Here is a 23,948-nt window from a genome sequence, read left to right as displayed (position 1 = left end):
GTGAGTCTCGCCGTGGGCCACTCCTGTGCTTCAGTTCAAACAAATGTGGAAAGACTGAGTTTCAGTTTTTATCAGTGAGTGAAGGAGAGGGAACAGGGTAGTGGGGTCACTGGGTGGGTGAGGAAGTTCAGGTGAGCATGGGCACGTCGTCCTCTGACGTGGTGTCATCAGACAAGGGGATAAGCAGCACCTCGTCGTCCGAAGAGGACGACGAGAAAGACGGGGAGGCGGAGAGGGGCATGGAGTTGGTGGAGGAGGGCGAAGCTCTGAAGAGGGAGATACTCAGGCCCAGTGTGTGGAAGATGGAGGCCAGAGAGGGGCTGCTCGGGGGGACAGCGACCGGAGGAGTGTGAGGGGTAGCCAGGCTTGGAGCTGGTGGAGCATACGGAGGAGGAGGAGGGGAAGCGGCGGGCGGCGCTTCCTGCTGCTGCCGCTCCGACTGAGCCAACAAGCCAAGTTTCTGAGGCACCGGCTGGTTGACCGCCTCCACGGCCGACGAGGAGCTGGTGGGAGCGGAGTGAGCCGGTTCCTGTCCAGACAGAGCGGCGTCCGACTGCTGCTGGCCGGAGCTCGACGCCTGACTTGGCCTAGACGGAGGTCTGGGGATTAAACCCCACCTCCTCATGCGGCGGACGGCCCGGCGGATGAATCGAGGCCTGCGTCTGCGGTGTGGGGAGTTGGCGGCGTCCTGACGGAGGAGCTGGAGGATTCCCCTCAGAGAAAGAGACGACGTCTGACGAGGAGGGAGATGTAAAAGTAACGGTGAGTGGAAAAGAGCAGATAAACAACTTGTGCTTCACATCCTTAAGTTGTATCAAATCATTTGAAATATGGAACTTGGTAGTCACAAGATATAGATCCAAGTTAAGCGAACGAGTAAGTAGCTTGGTCAAATCCAATCAGCTTTGATTTAGACGCTTAATCCCTCTGCCTCTTCTACCTCACCAACTCATAATAAAGCTCCTCAGAGTGGACCTGCATGGCAACAGTACATCTTAACACTCGGCTGGGGATTAATTACGGCTGATAAAGTGGAGGGCGCGATTTAGAGAGAGATAAAACAAGGGCTGCTATAGATTACAGTGTGCTGCGGGTGGATGAAGTTGAGGTCTCAATAAGGCGCTGTAGCCTCTTTCCTCATGAATCAATGTATTGTTAATGTGATCTATTTTCAGTTTATAGGACAGTTTAAACACTCACTCCTATTCTCTTTAAAAGCATTTCAATTAGTTGTCCTTTACAACTCTGGGGAGGTGTTTACCTTGGCCTTAAATCCAGGGTAGTAGGTATTAGGATTTTACTGTAAACTGCCAATAGATTAGTCTCACATCTTGGGCTCCGATGCTTTGGTAGTAATCAACAAATATCCTCCGTCACGTACGCAGAGGCTTCCCCCACACGGTTTTGGTTTAATTAAAAAGGCATTCATTTGGAAGGATTCTGTTAATTGTTTTTCTTACTCGTTTTTGAACAAGAAGCATTTTCCAAAAAAGGTTTGGTGTGTTTGTAATCCCGGTTACAAAAAAAAAAAAAGGAGGAGGAATATCTGAATACCATCTATCCAACGAACAAATATGTGCGTAGTCAAATATTCAGATCCAGCCGTACTTGTGTCAGGGTTAAAAACTAGACACTGAGATTAAAGACAAAAGAAAATTGATCAGTACCAGGAAATAATTTCTTAGATGTACTTTTTCTTTTTGCAAGATGAAGCATTTGGCGGGATGCTCTTGTCTCGACCACGTCAGTAGCTCTTTAATTATCAACTGAATTGATCGTGGGTTTATTGATCATCAGATAGCAGTGAACAACTTCAACACTGTTTCGTGCCCTTTTCTCTCACCTCATTGGGGTTTTCTGTGGGGAAGTCCTCCACTGGCGGGATGATGCCCTGTGCAATCAGCTGACCGTAAGAGGGAGGAGCCTGCTGCTGGATCAGCTCCGCTTCCTGGCGGCTGATTGGTGCAAACAAGCTGCCAGACACAAACGGACACATTAAGATGCATTCACACACACAGCGGTTGCCGCTTTGCCTTCTACCGTCAGGACATTTTCTGTTGAAAATCGTTCACACGGCAATACCATATTGTTTTACGATAGTTTTCACTTCATTAAAAGATGCTGCACTAGTTTGAAAGTTTAGTTTTTTTTAAAACAGTACATAACACAAACCACTTTTCTCATACAGTGACGTTGTGCGACATCCTGCTTTGCGTTTGCAAGGTGTTGTCTCGTAGTGCTGGAAACCACTGAAGCTCATAGTAAGGAAAACAAACTTGTGACTCACCGTCTCAGATTATTTGCACTACTTCATCCCTCTGACTCACAATAAATCCCTACTATGCTGTGTCAAACAAGCAAGATATTTCAAAAACTGGCGTCTAGAAAGGAAACTCGCGTAAAGAAAACGCATCATACGGTAGAGCCGTGACTCAAGAGTTACCTGTACTCCCTGGTCCTGAGCGAGTAAAGTTTACAGGTGCAGCCCATGGCGATAACCAGCAGAAGCCCACAGACGAGGCTGCCCACTGTTGCCGCGGTGATGACCTTGCGGGGCAGGATGACGGTGCAGTTGAGCTCGTCCGTTCCGTCCTTACAGTCCACCTGGCCGTCGCAGCGCCAGCTCTCAAACACACACCTGCAGACGGAACAATGGGCCGCTTGTGTGAGTCAGAGTGTCGAGGAGTTTCTCAAGTGAGAGACTCGGTTTCACATGAAGTTTCACACTGAGCCGCGTGAAGCGTTATAATAATAGACCAGCCTTATGATGATGATTAAATACGGTGACATTGTATGAGTGATGTTATGTATGAATCAATTTATAAAGATGAAGTAAGAGTTAAAAAACCAAAACAGGTTATTCAAATATTGTTTAAGAATGCAGTGTTGTGGCTCATGAGCTGAAAATATGTCTTTGGTAGTTTTTATTATATAGTTAGGGTCTGCGTTTTATGTTATTGATGCTCCACATGGGTCAGATAAATGTTCCTTAGTATAATGAATGCATGTATAGCTAATAAATGAGTACAACAATAAACTAAAAATGGAAACAAGGCACATATTTTTTGCTTATTTGGGGGGAAATGTAATATATTTTCTCTCATTAAGCAAGTTAATTTCAACTGTAGAATAAACTCACAAAATGCACCAATGGAGGTCTCATACCTCAGAAAAATCCATGAGATGGTCACATTGTCACACACCCTCTGACTCACATTATATTCAAGACACACCTCGCACTAACACGTAACTAACCACCGGGAAGACACAAAAAAAAAAAAGGAGGAAAATTTGACACAGGAATAAGACACGAAAAAAAACAGCTGACAAAATTGAGAGAGAGGTAGTAGAGAGACTAATGCTTTTTTTGTCGAGGGCAAAAATGACTAAATTAAGACTAAAGCTAATAAGCATTTCTTCTAGTAAAACAAAATCTAAAACGGCTGTGAAAATATGACGCTCCAGAACAGCTTCTAAATGAGGTGAGGTTGCTTGTTGTTCTTTTCTTGACTTTGGGAACAACAGTTTAAAAAACAAAGTCAAGAAAAGAACAAAAAGTAACCTCTGCGGGGAAAAACGGCTATTCAGTCGCGCACACACACTGACCTGTCGCTGTCGCAGTGAAAGGTCCCCGGCTGACACACGGTGCAGTCCCGCTCGTCGCTGCCATCAGCACAGTACAGCTGGTAGTTGCACCGCTCCGTGACCGGGTAGCACACCGGTCTGCCGGCAAAGTGGCTGGAAGGCACCGCTCTCTGCCCGGCCACGCCGCAGGCAAACTGGTTCAGACTGCAGCCCCTGCAACCCTCCTCGTCCTTCCCCGTCTCGGGACAGTCCCATTTCCCGTCGCAGCGTTGCTCCTGGTTGAAGCATCCTCCTCCCGCTCCCCCACAACGGCCCTCCCACGGGGGGCAGTAGGTCCCGACGTGGAACGTGGCGTTGAAGCCGCTTCCCTCCGAGCCGGAAAGAGTCTCGTACTTCATCGACAGCAGGCCAGTATGGGACTCAACTTGGATTGATTTGTAATTGGACGCGCTGGTGATCTGTCAAGATGCAGGAAGGGAACATCACGTGACCAACAGCTCTTTTAAAAAAAAAAGGGTCTGGATACATTTCAGAGTTTAAAATAACTCACGATTTTGATGACGTCTCCTTTGCCTTGCTCTCTGTTGTACACAGTGAGTCGATCCCCGGGTCCCAGCACCAGCTGCTGCAGGTCCAGTCTCAGTGGCCTCGAGTCCTGAGGGTCCAGAGTCCAGACACAGAACAGCGCAGGGCCCCGGATGGTTGGAGGGGAGAAGGTACCATAGAAGGTCTGGAGGAGGCCTCCGCAGGGCCACTCAATGGGAGTGGCCGTCACAAGCTGCCTGTGATTCTGCTCTCGATCCGCCTGCACCTCCTCATCCCTCTCCTTCAGCAGCGCCCACAGATCAGATTCAGAATCTGTCACGTAATGTCTCTCAGAGTCCCTATCCTGGTTCTTCTCCGATGACGTCTGTGCTTTGGCTTCTTCTGCCGGTGTGATGCCATCAGGTGTCTCCACTTCTGCCTCACAGCCTTGTTCATCGGAGCCTTCCCCGAGACACTCCACCTGACCGTTACAGCGCCAAGAGAAAGGAAGGCAGCGGCCTCCCCGGCACTCAAAGGATGTTGCTGGGCATTCACCAGAGTCTGGATGTGTAGAGACAGAAGAGTATCAAATATATTAAGGGCCAGCACTTTAAGATTCTTTCTTAAACATCTTTAGATGAAACAAACAAACACATTGCGATCATACCTCTGGCGTAGCTCAACAGAAAAGACGACACAGGGAACTGATGCGGGAGGAAGTGGTGCATCACTGTAATATTTCCCCCTGAGAACTCCATCGGTTGCGGCAACTTGGAGCCACAGAGGACAACCGGCTCACTGCCAGATGATGATTTTATAGACACCCATTCCTTCCTACTACACTGTGCTGAAAACTGTGAAAAGCTGAGAAAAGGATTCAGATTAACGATCAGAATGTGAATCACTTTAATATTTCTATGTTTATCAGGACATTATGTAATTTAGCATGACAACATTGGATGTTTATATGATTTGGGGCATCAATTTAATCATGGTTATTAATCTCTTGGGTATTTCATTGGCTGGAATCGCCTCCCTATCTGATTAATGTATCGGCCATTGATAACATTACATCCTCCAAGCAAGATCAGGGTCCCCAAAATGTTCAATGTAGTAAATACAGTCAATACTTTGTACAGCACACCTCATACTAATAGTACATTAAATTATGCGTGTTATTATTACAGACAGCATCTGAGGGCATTTCAAATTCCCCTTGTGTCTTCACCTTAGAACGATGGGCTCTTCATCCGAACCCTTGATGATCCAGCAGTCATAGGTAGAGCCGAAGCGGTAGGACCAGCTGCGGTAAGCAGAACTCCTGATCTCTCCTACTTTGCTGTCCAAGACTTGGAGGGAGTGCCCACAGCGAGCTGCGAGACAGAAGAGCAAAGGTTAAGAAAGGTTTCGACTTATGGTAATTAACCTGTGAGGTGTTGCAGCTTGACCATGTTTTATTAATCCTTAATTTAATCCCTCCAATTTAGTTTAACGTTCTCACACCACAGTTGGAAATAGTTGTTTGGAGATGTAGCGAAGTGGAAGTACTGTTAGATATTGTTCCTCATTTGTACGTCAAAGAAAAAGTAAGTAACCAGAATGTGACATTGAATAAGCCTTCCATGACATCCACAACATGAGACAGTGCTGACGAGATTGCTTTTCTCACCGGAGCAGAGGGCAGGTTCAAAGCGGCTGCATGCTGCGGAGGAAATAAGCAAAAAAAGTCAGGCAAGAGTTTTTATAACCATGGCTGACAGATTGTAAACGTATGATATGAGACATGCAAACACGACCTTTGCCTGACACACATTTAAAGTAGGCACCATAGAAAGATACACTGCCAAAATACCTTGAAGAATTCACTCACCCGTTATGGTGAAAACTAGGAGGGCGCAGAGGTCGTACGTGACCGTCATCGTGGTGATGCGTCCCCTCTAAAATGTTGGAAATTATTTAAAACTGAAGACTTAAAAAGGGTAAACAAACGTCAGAGAAGGGCCATTGTATGGAGGTTTGTTCAGGAAGACTTCACCTGTAGAGTGAAAGAAGAAAAAGCTAAATGAGAGGACGGTTAGATCTGGTTGTCCGCCATAAAAACCGCCTCATAATGTTATTACTGCGACAAATAATCAGCAAACATATCAAGAGAGTTTATTCGATAGTTATAATTAGGGCTAAAGTGTTGTTGCTAGGAAACCAACTGTCAACTATCATGACAATAGATCAGTAATGCAAAAATATTTTTGGCTCGTCAAATGATTTCACCTGCTGCTTTCTTTGTCTTCTATGTTTCTATAAATGTAAATATATTTGGACTTTGAACCATTGGTCTGATGAAACAAGTAATATGAAAAAGTAATGTGAGAACGTAAACTCAAACTGTGGAATCAAAATAAAAAGCAGATTAGCCATTAATAAAAAAAAATAATTGTAAATGTGTATTTGCCAGACTTCAGTTTAGGACAAATACAGTTTTGATATCAGTTTTTCTTATCTGAGAAAAAATAACCTTCCCTGGCTGCTAATGCATTTTGTAAACCATCTATTTGCGTGGCACTTTGTTGCAGCAATTCTTTGTTTAATCTGCTAAAGTGCTCCTGCTTTAAACATATTTACTAGATTAATAAACACAACTATCACTGATTGAGTAAAAAACGGAGGCACTTCACTTGTGAAGTGAGAATTTATAAACACAGTAATATCCCAAATCCATAACTGTTAGAGTGATACATCCAAAACACAATAGTAGTGCCTCTTAAAAGGTATTTGTACCTTGAACATTGTGTTTACTCAACACACTCACAGAGACTTCCTTCACATAATCCTCTCAACAATGACGCGAGCAGCGCTCGCGACCATTTCCGAGAGCGAAATCCTCGCCACACGAACAGTTTCAAAGTCTTTCTGTCATTCCCACAGTAAAGTAAAACCTATAAAACAGTCGTGTTCTGGACAAAGAACACCTCGTTTAGTTAAAATATCAATTTAAACAACGTGAGGAGATAGTTTCGGTTTGAGAGTTTGGGGGAAGGGGGGGGGTGGGGGGGGCAGCTGCTCGTCGTCCTCAGTCACAAGAGCTTTAACGGCTAGCTAGTTAGCTTCACAGCTAGCTAACTGCTAACATCCTCACTTTTGATTTCGTTAAAAGACGTCGTTACAGACGACGTCACCAAGAGGAAATGTTTCTGAGCACGACGCGGAGAGTTTTAGTGCCCGAAACAATCACAACATGGAGGTCAGAAGCGGCAACAACGTAATAAAAAGGCTTTTTGTAAAAAACGACAGGCGCCCAGTACCTTACCATGTCAGTCGGCCTTTCTTGTTGACAAGTTCTGATCTACTTCCGTATATTTTAGCCCGTGACGGAAAGGGGCGGGGCTTACATGTTCTTTTCATTCATACATCTTAACGTTTGACATTAAATGTTTTACACTGAACATATGCGATAGTCACAATACTGTAAATGCATATATTTATCTTGTATTACTAAAGGGGCGGTTAATGTCTGAAAGGAGTTAGTGGGAAATGTTTATTTCTAAACACAAGGTGTCAGTGTCGGTTAGTATAAATATATACAACATTAGTTTTAATTAACAAAAATATAGTAGGAACCTACATTTATTCATTATTATTATTATTTATTACTTCATACTTCTACACCGAATTCCAGCATGGGGAGAAAACATATTCAAATCCTTTGCATAAAGAAGTCATCCAGACATGTTTTGCGATGTAACATTATAATGAGTATGCATTTGACTTAAGCACATTTAAGAGTATCAATACCTCTTCCACCGCTAACCTGCTTTAGATATTGATGTGGGTCTGAAGTTGTTGTTTTTTCCATTATAAAAAGATAAATGATCTCACTGAAAATTCCTAGAATTATGCCTCGTCCTACTTCTCCTCCCTGAATGAAAAATCCAGATATGATTGTGCAAATATTTTCCATTTAAAAAAACTTAACTGCTGAATGCAAAATGTCTTCTGCTTCACGGTAAACCCATTCTCAGTTTATATGAACTGCAGGTTTTAAGTGGACATATTAGTGTCAAACTCGGCACACTTCCTTTAGTTTAAAAAAAAGGTCATGGATTTAAACACTTACCGAGGTAAAAGTAAAAAAAATAACTAGCTAGCATTCAGTGTTGTATGTTCATATATCTTGTTTGTATATCTTTCTGATTCTGGTTCTATTATATATTATGCATGAATGTGTAGTATCTTAATGTTGCGAATTCACTTTTCAAGCAATGTTTCTTGCGATATATTTATGTTCTGTTTGTTTGGGTTTTTTTGCTTTGTCTTTCTACTTTTGTTTTGTTCCGTTTGTCTCTGTCTCTTGTCCTCAATGTTAAGCGTCATTGTGTACTTAGAAAAGAGCTATAAAAGTTTGAATTATTATTATTGTTATTATTATATAAATTGAGTACGTATATGGATTTGAAATGTCTCATTAGAATAAAGATGGATATTATTGTTACTTAAATTCAGTTGTAGACTTAAGTATCATGAATGTAGGACTAATGGAGTATTAACGTTTTATTTTTGAATACTAAATGTAGAAAATGTCTTTTAGCTTAAAAAATATATTATAATAAAATAAAGTCAAGTATTGTCAATTTCTGTGCCAAATCAAACAAATTAACATATTGTCAAATCTGCCTACAATGTCGTAGAGTCTCTTTATATTGGCATTTGTCTCAGTGTCAATAATCGGTATACTGATAGCCATGAAAAAGAAATGACGTCTGCACATCTGGAGGAGGACCCAGAGGAAAATCCATCTCTCTCTCTCTCTCTCTCTCTCTCTCTCTCTCTCTCTCTCTCTCTCTCTCTCACTCACTCTCTCTCTCTCTCTCTCTTTCTCTCTCTCTCTGGTGGGACCACGTCCACACGCGCTGCGACGGAAAGCCAAACTGTGAAGCTTTAGCGAACACCAGCTGAGCGTTTGTCACCGCAACCTAACGATTTTTTGGGGCATTTTGTTCAGCGTTTTCAACTCAACTCTGACTTTAAGGAAGTCGCTTTTGTGCAGAAAACCTTTCCGGTGTGCTCCAAGTGTCCATTTGGATACGAGAAAAACGTTTTATGCCATGCTTTAAAAAGCACAACGGAGTAGCATCAATCGATCTTGTATTATCATTTTTGTTTGCGTCGTCTGCTGTCAGGACGGCGGGACTTGTGTAGAAAGTAGGTTTGCTGAACGTTTTTTTCGGGGCAGTTTGCAGATAGAAGAATGCTGCCCCAGATCCTCACCCTGGCCTGTGGTCTCTGCTGCTTTGGTTTTACCTCCGTCACTGCAAATGTACTCAAAGCTGAGGTAAGTCTGATGGAAAATCATAATTGATTCACTTAAAACAATGCAAAGTGATCCACATAAGGTTTGAAAGTTTGTCATATAAGCTGTTATGAAGGAAGCTTAAAGAAATGATCAGATTTGTGTTAACCTCTTATTGTATCACTACAGGAAATTCAAGTTTCACTGATATCTGTAGGGTCTGTCCCGTGTTTATAGCTTTTTTTCTAATCTTGCGACAGCAAGGGAGGAACTGTTTATGTTCCCGTGTTTATTCTGCCTCCCTCAAACACTCCTGACGTTTATCTCTCTGCACTAAGTACCGGTTAAAAGACGCCATCTGTAATGAGAGATGAAACTCCAACCAGAGCAAGAATGTCATGAGTCAAAACTCTTGTGGCTTGTGAAGGAGGAGATCCAGCCATGCAGGGGCAGTGCCCAATTTTGGAAACCTCAGCTGAGCCGCTTTGTTCTGAGGAAAAAAAGGGGGTAGTGGTGGTTCGGGGGAGGGGGTTAATGATTTTCATCTGCCTGAGCAGACTGCAGGGAAGCTGGTCTGCATTCACAACAAGCCGGACATGAGTTGCTCCATCAAGGGAGACTGAAGGCCTCAGGCTGTGAAACCCCGGCCTCGAGACACTAAAGTGCAGTTAAGCCTTGGACTAAATAACATATTTTGTCACCAGGTAGCTTCGTAAATGATTGGGTACGAGCACCCTGGGCGCCTCCGTCTCTCAGCTCCTTGTATACATTGACTGCTTGTTGTTTCAGAGGTCATGAGGGTGTCTGATGTTAGTATTTAAACACTGCCTCATCAGTATTCAGTCATACTGCTGGGAACTGCACATTCAAGGAGTTTCTTCCTAAAAGACAGGATGCTCCACGAAAAGGCAGCTGTCACAGGAAATTGATTCACAGAGCAAAAAAGTCCATTTACGACAACTTACGAAGGAGGGCCTTAGTCACTGACCACAAGTTTGCTGGCGTGTGAGTCAAGCCAGACATGATGGATAACTCAGAGCGTCAGGCGGTTTACAAGACGCTACAGGCGGCGGCCCTCCTGTGGCGAATGCACCGACACAGTGATGAATGTCTGTAAACAACGTGAGAAAAACGGACTGTTTACAGCTGTTTATAACACCTTGAATATGTATCACCTCAGTGCTGATGATGAGGATTTCATCAGATGAATGATACAAGTTGTGTGCACAGTGCTGCGAAGCTGTCAGACATAGCACTGATGTAGAAAGAGGATCAATTATGGGTTCAGGATTACATCACCTAAACACTGTATATGAGTCCTGTGATCAAAAGATAGACACGTCTGTTTGTGGCGAAAGCAGCAAATATAGGAGAAACAGAGTCAAAGCAACAATTGAGTGACATAAATGTTTCATTTCAGTCTCGTTGACACTCCTTTGAGGGGATTCAGGGGCTTGAGAAAGCAGAAGTCCAACAGATAAACTGAGTTCAGAGAAATGTGGCGGTTTATCAGTGTTGCTCAACGTCTGAATATCCCTCCCTGACTTCACTCTGACAAAGTAAACCCACTTAATCCACACTGAGTGAAAAGAGAAGCAGCTCCACCAAAATAGAAATGAGACTTCCACTATTCTCTGAAAATGACTTCTGGGGAAGTCGAGTACCTTTGCGGCCTCCGGTATGTTTTCATTCGCCACTTTTGCCTTGTCTAATCTTTCTTTACTTCAATGAGAAGCTCAGTGAGACCTGGGGAGTAAAGGAAGTGGGCAGCAATGAAAACAACAGCGTCTAAAACAGGATCTTTCCATATCTGGCTAAAAAAGTTTCTGAAGATTTCCCGTTGCCATCTGGAGACACATGTCTCGTGATCCCAGCAAAGGGTCACTGATCCGCTCAAAACACATCTGGGTTCAATTCTCTTTATCTATACTTGAGCGGCTGTTGACGTAGCATCAAAAGAAAAGGCTTCACTCGAGATCTGGCGCTCGCTGCTCTGACAGGCAGCGGTTGTCACTTGAGAGATGTCAAAATAATCAGCTGGATCGGCCTTAATGAGAAACTGATGGACTTCAAGGGAGAAAGGGAGCTTATCTTTGCCCCACACCCAAGACATAGGTGTGGGGCAAAGGGTTTGGTTCAAAGAGAGGATGTTTCCACCATGATGTTAGAAGTGCAGGTTTTGAAAATGCTTTTTTCCATAAGTTTCTCGTCTCAGGTGCTCAGCTGGTTGGATTCAACTTAATTTAGGCCAGATGTGCTCAATCAAATTCAGTTTACAGACTCCCCACTCACCTGAGGAAGAGAGCTCTCTTTGCATTTCATGCTATACTTCTGCTCCACTACATTTCATCACGGACATATTGTACTTTTTACTGCACGACATAAATGAGTATTGCATCTTATACAATATGACGCACTATCTAAATAGAGCTTGTTATAGCCTATTAGTAGATTTACATGATCACTTTCATGATCTCAACTCTCCTTACTAGCTTTTGGAGCATTTACTGCATCTCACAGTCTTTATCAGCCGATGGAGTAGTTAGTAAGTTGTCATGGAGACGGCCCAGTTTTCGTCACTTTTTTCGTCTAATTTATAGTTTCATAGGTGTTGCTCCAACTTGCGGCCAGCTTTAATGCAATATAGCTGCAATGCATAAATATGATATTGCATGCTTAATGTTTAATCGGTTTATTTTATAACAATTCATCATATATTATAAGTTCCTTTTATATGTGGTATGTAATAAATTAAATATGTCAAATGAAGGGCAGTAAGTGAGTACAATAATGCCTTTGAGTGGAACTAAGTAAACTCAAAATGGTGCTATGTGCAGTACTTGAGTAAACATACTTTCCACTAACTGGTTATTTTAGTGGAATTATTGCCATACAAGCAACATCTATGCTAATTATCACTCCAGTTGCATCACTGTCCTCAAAGACAACGTATTCATGGACCAGTAACGGATGGCCTGCATTAGTTCAATGGAGTTCCACGAAGCAGAATAAGTGTTTTTAATTGACCTGTTTGACCCACTAGAAATGTAAATGCAGAAGAAGAAAAAATGGCACGGCGCTGCTGTGAGTGCTAACTTGGTCAGAGATGCCAAGAAATGAAGGCAATGTGAGATTCAGCCACTCATGAGCAGAGTTCTCAGTTTTTTCCGTTGGCACCGAGTGAGAGGAACAACTGACTCAGTCCCTCAAATTTAAATTCAGCCTATAACCCCTCTCTCTCTCTCTCTCTCTCTCTCTCTCTCTCTCTCTCTCTCTCTCTCTCTCCCCCCACTTCTCTTTTACCGCTCTTCCTTCTAATGTCTTTACCGCCCCTTCGCTAATGTAACTCTGCACTTTAGATCATCTTCTTCTGTCCTTTACCCTCTTGTCTGTTTTCTTCCTTCACTGCTTCACTGCTTTTAAAGGCAGGAAATGAAGCATCCAAATAACTTGTCTGGCGAGAAAAATACTTATTGACATAAATAGAAATTGTGCAGCTTGAAACAAATAGTGTTTTGACACTTGGCAGCATTGTGATAGACAAAAAGATGACCTTTCCTGCAGCACTGAGTGAACACATGGTTAAATATACACAAAATCACATCCTTATCCTTAATTAATTCCTCATTTCTTTCAGTATATATTGCAGAAATACAAGCACCCACATGATAAATGTTCAGACGCAATAACAGTTCCACTTACAACAAGAATATGCCATCATTCTTTTGTTTTACCGCAGCAGTTATAAATGCACAGGGGAATTTTGTTTCTTCATTTTGTTTATAACTCTTGTAGGAACTTGTGGTTTGTGTTTTTTTTTTCAGCGTCCATCCGGAAAACAAATTACAACTCAGTCTCATATGGATGTGAGTAAGAGCGTGTGGCAATAAGTGGCACCCACATGTCTTGTGATGGGTGACAGAACATTGAGACATCACATAAATGCGTCCCGGTGTCACGGTCATATTTTTGCAATTGTCGATGCTCTCTGGGTTGAGTGATTTTGTGTATACTGGGAAACGTAGCAGGGGCATTGAACGCTCCAGTTTGACTGGGATTCAGCTGGTTTGTGCTTATTTAATTAAAAAAATTGTATCCAGAAATAAACTGAAGTATGTCCTGCTGTGTTTAGGATGAGGTTGTAGATTGAAGAGGATATCTGTGTACTTTTAAAACCTTTATTCAACATCTGGTACTCTATACATACAGTAGACCAGAGTCCTGTAATCAAACTACAATGGGGTCCTGTTGTAGCTGAGAAAGGTTACACAGATGGCAGAGTGTGAGAAGAATGGAGGGTTATGGCCCTGCAGCTCATTGTGGCCCCGGCGCCCAGATTGAGATTGTTCTGTTCTGATCTTGAGAAGACGATGAATGCAGGCAGCCATCTGCAGCGGTGCTTTGGAGACAGAGTTCAGCTCCTAAAGTGACTTTAATCAGTTATCAATAAACATATAATAACTAGGATTAGAGTTTAAAATATTGATTATCGGCATTTTTGATTATTCTCTCAAAAACTATCATTTGGTCCATGAAAAGTCAGAAAAACACTCAATATACCCCAAACATAAAGTTTTTACATCTAAATCTAATTAATTGTGCAAGTGATGATACACCTTCATGTAATTTAGAGCTGCAACTGATGATTTTCATCATAGAATGTCAGGAAATGGTGAAAAACAGCCATCACAATTTCCCTTGAAGCCAAAAACGACATATTTATATTGCTTATTGTATCCAGCAAGCCGTCCAAAAACCCAAAGACATTCAGTTTTGTAGAATATAAGATGAGGAAAAGCAACATGAACAAATTTAAGTCATTGCTTGAGCTCTATATAAGATAGTAAGGTCACAGTACGGTCACACAATCCACCGAGAAAACCTCTTCCACCAACTTTTCATCACGCTGGTTGTGTTTCAGTGTGCATTATACAATCATACCTCACGTCATTGCACACACACACACACACACTCAGGGGTGTGTTTAGCGAACCAGCAGCCAGCCCTTTGACCACACATGGCCGTGTAGCGAGCTACCGAGCTACACCGAGGCCAACAATACCAGCCATGTACAAGTCTCAATAAATAGAAGCTTTGATGGTGGCTGCTGGGAGTTCCAGGGAGGAGGGGAGCATGCTGGGATACCTGGCGTCTCAACCGGAGGTGGTGGTGGCTGTCTGTGGAGTAGTTTGGGACGAGGGGGAGAGAAGTGGAGAGGTCTTGTCGGTGTGGGGGAGACTTTTCAGGGGAGTGTTTTTATAGAAGCAGACGCGTCACCACACTGGAGCCACAGGACACACTAGCAGCAGTCAGCGGAGAGGCAGAGAGAGTAAAGTTGGTTGGTGTTACAGGCAGATTGACTCAGAGAAAGTTGGGGTGGGGGCACGGGGGGGTAAATTAGATTAATACTTAAATAATCTAGAAGAAACTTTGAGTGGGGAGGGGGGATATGCAGAGGTGGAGAGACGGGGGATACGATGCCTGCAGGTCGTCATAAGTGAACCTTGTTCTCCGGCCTCTCTGCCCAGCACATGACTAACAGTAGCTGTGTGTGCGCCCAGGCAGTACACGGCCAGGTAGGCCTGCCTATGCAGTTGCTGCATTTCCATCCCTCCCCCTTCTCCCCCACCGTGCTTTTCCCTTCGCTTGTCGACGGATGGCTTGATGAGAAAAACAGCACTAACGGTGGAATAAGAGAGATATCTGAGGTTTAGATGAGGCTAACGAAAGAATTCGGGGTAATTCCACAAACGTAATCAGAGGCGGAGATGAAGTTGTGTGTTAACTCTGTGTGTGCAAATACAGAAGTGGAAAAACACACAGTTAAAGATGCACTTAAGCTTCTACAGCTCCAACGAAAGCAGTCCATGAGATGAGGAGATTGACACCACTGTGGAGTGAAAACTCACAACCGGAGTGGAAACCCGGGGGAGAGGAGGCATGACTCTGTCTAATTGTTAAAATATCTCCCGACAGCTCTAAAGCACACTAATAATAACGCCGCTGTAAAACCACAACTTTATATTTTTACACTTTGGTTTCTGTACAAATTAAACAAGCACTTGTTCATTGGTGAGATTTAAAGCAAGACTGAAATAACACACATTCAGGTTTTTCACTAGCGTGTTGATGTTCTATTCTAATTCTAAGTTTACTAACTTAATGGCTCTTCTCTATTAATGCTAAAGTCGTTATGCTAAGCTACACGTCTCCCAGCTTCACTTCTAACGGACATTACAATGTTATCCATCTTCTCATCTCTCGAAAAGAAAGCAAGTATTTCCCAATAATGTTGAACTATTCCTTTAAGTCTTAGACCACCAGCAGCAGGCAGTGGAAAGAATAGGCTGGCCTTTCATATGCAAAGATAAATAGTGGTGGTTTTGAGTTTGAGGCAGACAGAGGGAGGAGGAGGACAGACAGAGAGGCAGGGAGATCTTAAACTCAAGCTTTGAGGAACACAAATGTTGCTAAAATTTGACTTTTTCCAGCGCTATGACCACTAGTTGTCTTTGGCTGCGATCGTCTAGACAGACTTCTGGGTCATCGTAACTGAAATGACATCAGTGTTTTCAGATTGTGTGTTTTATTTGGCTTTCGGTTCCTCTCTCGTCCTTCCTTATGACACCACAACAAAGTTCCCCCTGACGAGCTCAGCATAAATCGAGGGGGCATGCAGTATTGGTTTTTAAGAGTTCATAAACGGGATAATGTCACAGTCAAATGAAGAAATGAAAATACATTTAACATGCTGAGTTACCAAAGTGTGTGTTGGCTGCTGTAGGTTAACAAGTCGCACTAAAGAAACACACACACACACACACACACACACACACACACACTTGTTCTGCCTTATTCACCATTTATTCTGTGATGCATCTGAGACGCAGGTCCCAACACGCTCTGAAAGGTGACTGAAAGTAGACAAACACCTGCAGGTTCACACAAGCGGCCACTCCTTCTGTTTCGTCGACTAAGATGTTTTCATGGGTTTTGTTGTTGTTTCTGGCAACTCTGACTACGAGCAGAACACTTATGTGTTACACAAAAGTCTCCAAAGGATAATTGGTGTGTTAAAGACTTCTTTATCTCACTTAATGATTGTATTACCTTTCTCTCAACCCAGGTGGAATTAATGAATTGGTCTGGAAGGTTTATTTTGGATTTTCATGCACAAGTTGCTTCATCTTTCTGAGGTGCAATCTTTGGTGCTGTCCATTTTGTCCAACAGGGAAGGAAATCATTTCAGTTTCCATTGCAATGTGAACAAACAGACATTCATAAGTGTCTCTCTCTCTTGTAGGGTTGGCTGCAGCAGTATGGCTACCTGCCTCCAGGTGATGTCAGAGCCCAGGCCCTCCGCTCACCAAAGTCCATTGAAACAGCGATATCAGCCATGCAGAGGTTTTACGGTTTGACCGTCAGCGGCTCCATCGACTCCAACACGTTAGAGTGAGTCCTGATTGACAGCAACAGTTTATTTATTGGTTTTAAATGTTTTAATCAATACTAGAGTCTTTCAAGTTGTCAGATAATCCGATGATGTGAGATTGGAGTTAAGATCATTTAAGAAAGAGAAACTACTATCAGCAAATGCGTCCTCCAGTGCAGTGTGAATGTTTTATATAGTTAAGAACTGGGAATTTCATTTTGCTGTTGCCAGGGCGATGAGCCGGCCCCGGTGTGGCGTCCCAGACAAATTCGGCCCACAGCTGAAAACCAACCTGAGGAGGAAGAGATACGCGGTGCAGGGTCTGAAGTGGGACAAGTCGGAGGTGACCTTCAGGTACACGCCTACGCCGATCAATATTACTGCTTTCGCTACAAAAGTCTGATTATTCATGTTATGATGCACAACTAGTGTTTTTTCACTCTCATTCATTAAACTATTTTCTTGATTAATCGTTAACATTGTAAAAAAAAATTACAAACTACAACTTTGGACAACAGTCCAAAACCTAAATATTTTCACTTTTCTATCATAGATAAGAAGTGGGACCCACTGAAAGCCGATTATCAAACTGAAAATACATTGTTCTGTCAATTCATTCATTTATCTGTTTAGCTCTAATTAAATTAAATTAAATTAAAACTCAAAATCCAAACTCCAAACATTACTTTAACAGAGCACAATAGAATCTAGCAAAGCCTTTTTGACTTCATTGTAATTTCTTAATAATAGTAAACTGATCTCCTTTATTTAGACGCTCATGTTTGACATGCTTTTATTGTGAAGTAGCACTTTACTCTTTGACTTGCTCCTCTTTATAATTACTGAGTCGGCCCTGAATCCCCGTCTCTCCGTCCTTTCTATCAGCATACAGAACTACACCCCTAAGATCGGAGAACAAGCCACATACGAAGCCATCAGAAAAGCCTTCAAGGTTTGGGCGGACGTGATCCCGCTGACCTTCAGGGAGATCCCCTTCAGCTACATCAAGGACAAGGTCGACAAGTTCGCCGACATCATGCTCTCGTTCTCGGAGGGTTTCCACGGCGACAGCACGCCATTTGATGGCGAGGGCGGCTTCCTGGCTCACGCGTACTTCCCCGGACACGGCATCGGAGGAGACACGCACTTTGACCTCGCTGAGCCCTGGACCACGGGGAACACAGACCAGGGGGGTAAGAGAGAGAGGAGCTGACGGTCACATGTAGGTCCTACATGAAATGAACACCAATAAACTAACTGGTATCTGTCCCTCTCTCTCCGAAGGTAACGATGTTTTCCTGGTGGCGGTCCATGAGCTGGGTCACGCTCTGGGTCTGGAGCACTCCAACGACCCCTCTGCCATCATGGCCCCCTTCTACCAGTGGTTTGAGACTGAAAACTTCCAGCTCCCATACGACGACCGCAGAGGCATCCAGGCGATCTACGGTTAGTTGTTCTCCTCAAGGAAGTGGGACTTTATTGGAGATATCTGCAGTGCACAAAGCCCAAAGTACTAGCATGAACCTTAAAATGAGCCTCATATGGCTCCTTTAACAAGTGTCTATAGCCATGCTTTGAGCTAAATGCTCTCATGCTGATGTTTCCCAGGTATAATGTTTATATTTATGTACATTTTTCCTATCTTAAATTAGCATGTTGGCATGCTAGCATTTGCTAATTAGCATTAAACACGAAATACAACTGAGGAGGATGGGAATGTCATTTTCTTTTCAGGTATTTTGTCATCAAAGAAAGCATCTGCACACTCAAATATTTTTTTTTTCAAGGCAAGAACAGTTAGCAAGTGAATGAGGCGGTACAAAAGGTTCAGGGAACATCACTTGATTGGCCTTAATGCAGAGCAAAGGTGTCAATCAGTTAGAGTTGTAGTCATGGGCAGTGTTCCCTCTAAGCTGCGCGCGTGCGCGGCGCGCAGGCCAGTGGAAGTGGCCGCTCAATAGATTTTTCAGACCGCGCACATTTTTCAGACCGCACAAACGATTTTTTTTCAGGGGTTAATAATCTTTTTTGCGCCAGCGTTTCTAAGATAGGAGTGAGCCATCTTCACAATAATAAGATCTTTGATGTGACGTGTCAAGTCTTCTTGGCCAATCAGCGTCCCGTTTCTCGACATGCGCTCTCTGTACCTCTGCTAGCGCTCTGCCTCCGTTAGCACCCCCCACCCCCGCTGTCCTCCTCCGGGCGCCAGGAGTGAAGCTCGCCCTGGGCGCCACATGAGCTGTTTAGGCTCCTTTCAATGAAGTTCCACTTAAATGTTGTACCTGCTGAGAAATGACTAAACACCTTTGATACTTTTATTTTTTTATATATATCATTATCAGTCATAACCAGTTAACCAGTCATAACCTCCCCTCATTGAAGTTCAACAAAGATCCTTCAACTAAACTGACTGGTAAAACACCATCATTAAAATGTTCCCAAAGTCCAGCCAATATAAAGGATATTGAATAAATATCAACCTTGTATACATATTGATGCATTTGCTGTCATCTCTTTGTATCCCCTATGGCTAACGCAGGCTTGTGGTCATTTGGCAGGTCGCGTGGTTGCGAATTGCTCAGTGCTGAAATGTGCGCTCAGAAAAAAAAAATTTGCTCAGTGCTGAAAAAAATTAGAGGGAACATTGGTCATGGGTATGATGGACTAGAAATGTATGTCTGTAATATAGTCAAGAGGCACATTGAATAGACAGAATACACAATACAACAAAATAGATTATGCAACAGTCAAGATAAATACCATGTAAACATCTGGTCAAGTATTAAATCAAACAAAGTATTGCAAAAATGTATATTTAAACCTGAGGATGCTGCCATCTGATTGTAAACATGATGGTGGCGCGAGAGGAAAAGACAGAGGATCACCAAAGTCAGTAGGATGTATAGTCTGGGATCAATGAACGTGTGCACAACATTTCAAGGTAACCCAGTCAGTTGATATCTCAGTCTGCACCAAAGTGGTGGAGTGGGTGGTGCATACGTACGTATTTCACACAATATCTTCCTCACAGGAACCAAGTCTGGGGCTCCCCCTCCTCCCCCACCTCCCCCGCGACCCACGAAGCCGCCCACCCCCGACAACGGCCCAGATGTCTGCGAGGGACACTTTGACACCATCGCTATCCTCAGAGGGGAAAAGTTTGTGTTTAAGGTATACAATGTTTTCTCAAACAGACACAATTATTTCTCACAGCAGCTGCTTTGAGAAAGAACAGGAGTTAGCAATAATGTTAAAGATGGCTCTCGTTCCATGCAAGTGTCCCACTAAAAAGCATTATTTCTAATCTACGCGTGCATGTGTGTGTTTGCAGGACAAGTGGTTTTGGCGTGTGCGTAACAACAAGGTGTTGCCCGGGTACCCGATGACCATCAGTCACTTCTGGAAGGGCCTGCCCTCCAACATCAACGCCGCCTACGAGAGGGATGATGGGAAATTTGTCTTCTTCAAAGGTAGATTCCATCTGAGATTAGATTGAGACCAGATTTAGGATGATTGCGTCACCGCAGCTGCTCGAGTGATGAACTTCACATGTTAGCTGTTATGAAGGGTCTTCTTTCATCTCTTCTGATCTTTTTTTTCTGTTCTTCGTCTCACTTCTGACCGTCTTCCTGTTGTTCTTTCTTATGTCTCCAGGTGACAAGTACTGGGTTTTCAACGAGGCCAACATGGAGAAGGATTCTCCCAAGAGCCTGAAAGACCTGGGCACCGGCCTACCCAAAGACAAGATCGACGCTGCTCTCTTCTACACACCGACAGGACAGACGTACTTCTTCAGAGGCAACAAGTGAGTCTGTCCTCCACTGAAGTTTAACAGGATACATTACCGTAAAACTATTTATGAGTGTAATCGATTTTTGCATTTGTGAAAACAATTTCTCCCTGAAGAGAAGTTACAAACAGTTTGTCCTCGTCTCAAAGAACAAAAGACTGGGACTACTTCTTCAAACCATTTTGGGAGCATTCCTGCAGCCCTCGTGCACAGATGTAATCTATTTTCCTGTTGTCCAAACAGATACTGCTCATACTTTTAGCACCTGTTACAACTTGTACTATAACTGAGGTTTTTCTGTGGAATTGTTGTGACGGCATCATCCCACATTTCAGTTATCTGACTCACACTTTGTCCCTCTCATCTTTAATTAAAGAGTATTACTCCATATGTGAAAACTAAAAACTGCCACGCGTCCTTTCTGTGTAATTGTAGAAAGAAAGAAAAACATTCCCAAAAACAACAGCGAGGACATGAACCTTGGTGTTCCCCTGTTTTTGGAAATGTCTTTTAACACTGTACATCTTTAACACCTGTGTGTCTTCCCGTCACCTGCAGGTACTACCGTTTCAACGAGCAGACTCACACCGTGGACAGCGGTTATCCAAAGCCCATCAGTATGTGGAGCGGTGCGCCAGAAAACATTAAAGCTGCCATCATGAGTGAAGATGGATGTAAGTTTTCTCCACATTGAACTGATCGCGTGGATGTCTAAATCCCACTTAGAGACAGAAACAACAACAGAAAATCATAATCAAGGAAAAATACCAAACATTTCTCAGATACAGCTTCTCAAAAGTGAGGATTTGCTGCATTTCTTTGCCGTGTCAGCAAACTGAATATATTTGAGTTCTGGAGTGTTGGTCAGACAAAACAAGCATTTTCAATACAAGAAACCAAACAATCAGTTAATAGAGATAATAAGTGACATATTTCAATCTGAAATCTTTCTCTCCACTCTCCTCAGCTTACACTTATTTCTACAAAGCCAACAAGTACTGGAAGTTCAACAACCAGTACATGAAGGTGGAGTCCGGCTACCCCAAGTCTGTGCTCAGTGACTGGATGGGCTGTGAAGGCGAGGAGCCCAAGAAGGGTCGGGAAGAGGTGATCATCATCGAGGTGGAGGAATCGCAGGGCGGGGCCGGGCCGGTGGCCGTGGTGATCCCTCTCCTCTTACTGGTGCTGGTTGTGGTCACTCTGGGAGCGCTTTTGTTCTTCAGGAAGTACGGCACGCCTCGGCGCCTCCTCTACTGCCAGAGATCCCTCCTGGACAAGGTGTAGACGGAGCGGCGGGGTGATTGACAGACTGCCACAGAGGGACAGAGAGAGAGAGAGAGAGAGAGGGAGAGAGAACGAGGGCCGGGTGGAGGTGGAAACTGAGAGGAGGAAGAAATGGAAGAGGGGGAGACGGAGACCGTAGCGGAGGAAAAAATAATGGAGAATAGGAGGGGGGACAATGTGTTAAGAGTTGGGTGGTTTGTATGTGCCACAAACGAGAAGAGGAAAAAAAAGGCCCTAGAAACTGAAATCAGGAAAATGTGTATTTGTATGTTAACTATTTACATGTACTGCTCTGTGTTCAGAGATTAACAACATACCCACAATCTCACGTAGAGAAGGGAAATATACAAAGAGACTCATCAACGACTTCCCTCCCGCCTCTCCTCTCTCACATCCCAGGTATTAAAAAGCAAACGTCCCTCCTTCCTTGCTCTCCTTTAACTGGACGACTCCATCTGAACTGCTGTCTGATTCATATCTAAGATTGAGATCTATGTTTCACTTTTGGGTTTTACTACAAAATTCATCACCTCTGTTTAGAGTTTTTGCTCTGAAATACTTTTGTTGTCAAACAATCTGTTGAGGGTTTGAAATTAATTCATTTCAACGTGACGTTTCTGCTCTTGAATGTTTTGGCAAAGTTTTGATATTCGGCAATGCAGTATTTCTCAAAATGTTTTATTTTTATTTTACCACTAATTAGGGCTGGGTATCGGACCTCATACTTCTCTAGTACTGCCTGAAATGTGTCGACTGCACATAGCATTAAAAACTATCAAGTTGGCATTCAATTTCTGGTTAGATACGTGAACTTGTTCACTTATTGTTTCATCAAGTAGTTTCCGATTTTATACAAAAATCTGCCAATTTTGACTGATTTCTTATTAATGGAAAAATGCCCATATTTAAAGTAAGAACAAATATTGTTTTGATATCGATAATCGGTATCGTATCCACACTAGCATGGAAAACAATAAAGCAATACCTAGTCCTACTACTAAGAAGAGTCTCTCCCATCTGCTCAACACTCAGCATGACCATGTTCAGTTTGAGTTATTATCACCTGTCTTGTGTTTGATGGAGCCGAGTACATCAGCACGTACCTTTTGAACAGTGTCAGTATTGATTGATGCAGACTTTTGAGCATGCATTGATAGGATTTGTTTATCCAGGATTACATCCACAAAAGCCATGAGCCCTGATGAGACATCCAAAAGACAAAGGCGGTACAACAACTAGAAACCTTTTTTATGTGTTTTAACTGCAATTTGATTCACAAGCATTAATCTTCTTTCAGTGTAAGCAGTCAGACGGGAAAACTATTTTTCTTAAAAAAACGTGACGTTTTAACTCAGTTTCCAAACATTCCAGTACATTTGTTGTTGACCAATAGGAGCAGAGCTGCTTGTCCAAAATGTGTCAGAAAGCGGTACAGTTTCCAACAATATAGTGCAATTTTTGTAATTATTATCATTGTTAAGGGAAAGTGTTGTTATTATAAGTATGGTTATTGTTATTATTGTTCTCCTGGTAAAGTTATAAGGACTTTTTGTTTTGTTTTGTTGCTTTTGTACATTGTCATTCGGAGTCCTGCTGGACAGAGGCGTAACGTGACAATGATGGAGATGAATCCCAGTTTACACTCAGCATGTGATGAATTAGATCAGGGGGCTAAATGTGACTTCAGGGAGTTTCTTTTTACTCTGAAACACCTGGAATTACAGAGATGTCGGCACAGAATAACAAGCGATGCTATTTATGAACTTTAAGGGTTTGATGGTGCTCAATGATTTTTTTTGTTTTAAATCAAAATTGAAGGTGAATTAATTTAGTTAATAACAATGATAATGGTAATGATATTTATAATGATGATCATATCAATAAAATGGAATGAGATTTTTTTTTTCTGCCTGTTTTCACTTTTGTATTTCATTAGATAAAGTGTAATGAAACCTACGCATTATACCTCTCTTCCATGCTTTCATATTCTCTTCACCAGTGGATTAACACACAAACTCTAGAAAAGCCAAATATGAAATGCAACCTTA

At 42.8% G+C, this 23,948-nt stretch overlaps 2 protein-coding genes across 2 annotated transcripts; one reads left to right on the top strand and one right to left on the bottom strand.

Annotated features, from left to right (window-relative positions):
- Positions 1-51: 51 nt before the first annotated feature.
- lrp10 (low density lipoprotein receptor-related protein 10) lies at positions 52-6,099 on the bottom strand. Its single transcript, XM_079216077.1, has 9 exons — positions 5,981-6,099; positions 5,780-5,812; positions 5,339-5,483; positions 4,778-4,974; positions 4,136-4,671; positions 3,607-4,043; positions 2,444-2,638; positions 1,844-1,973; positions 52-733 (listed from the first exon to the last, which is right to left on the bottom strand). Exons 1-9 carry the CDS (start codon positions 6,027-6,029, stop codon positions 128-130), a joined length of 2,328 nt encoding a protein of 775 aa, XP_079072203.1. The 5' UTR covers positions 6,030-6,099; the 3' UTR covers positions 52-127.
- A 3,133-nt stretch (positions 6,100-9,232) lies between these two features.
- On the top strand, positions 9,233-23,801 carry mmp14a (matrix metallopeptidase 14a (membrane-inserted)). The gene is made up of 10 exons (XM_079215084.1): positions 9,233-9,436; positions 16,698-16,846; positions 17,058-17,180; positions 17,712-18,019; positions 18,111-18,272; positions 19,858-19,997; positions 20,158-20,296; positions 20,481-20,631; positions 21,175-21,290; positions 21,584-23,801. Exons 1-10 carry the CDS (start codon positions 9,353-9,355, stop codon positions 21,898-21,900), a joined length of 1,689 nt encoding a protein of 562 aa, XP_079071210.1. The 5' UTR covers positions 9,233-9,352; the 3' UTR covers positions 21,901-23,801.
- The last annotated feature ends 147 nt before the right edge of the window (positions 23,802-23,948 follow it).

This window comes from Taurulus bubalis (assembly GCF_910589615.1).
Source record: "Taurulus bubalis genome assembly, chromosome: 3".
Classification (NCBI taxonomy): domain Eukaryota; kingdom Metazoa; phylum Chordata; class Actinopteri; order Perciformes; family Cottidae; genus Taurulus; species Taurulus bubalis.
This window is presented reverse-complemented; position numbering and strand designations above follow the sequence as displayed.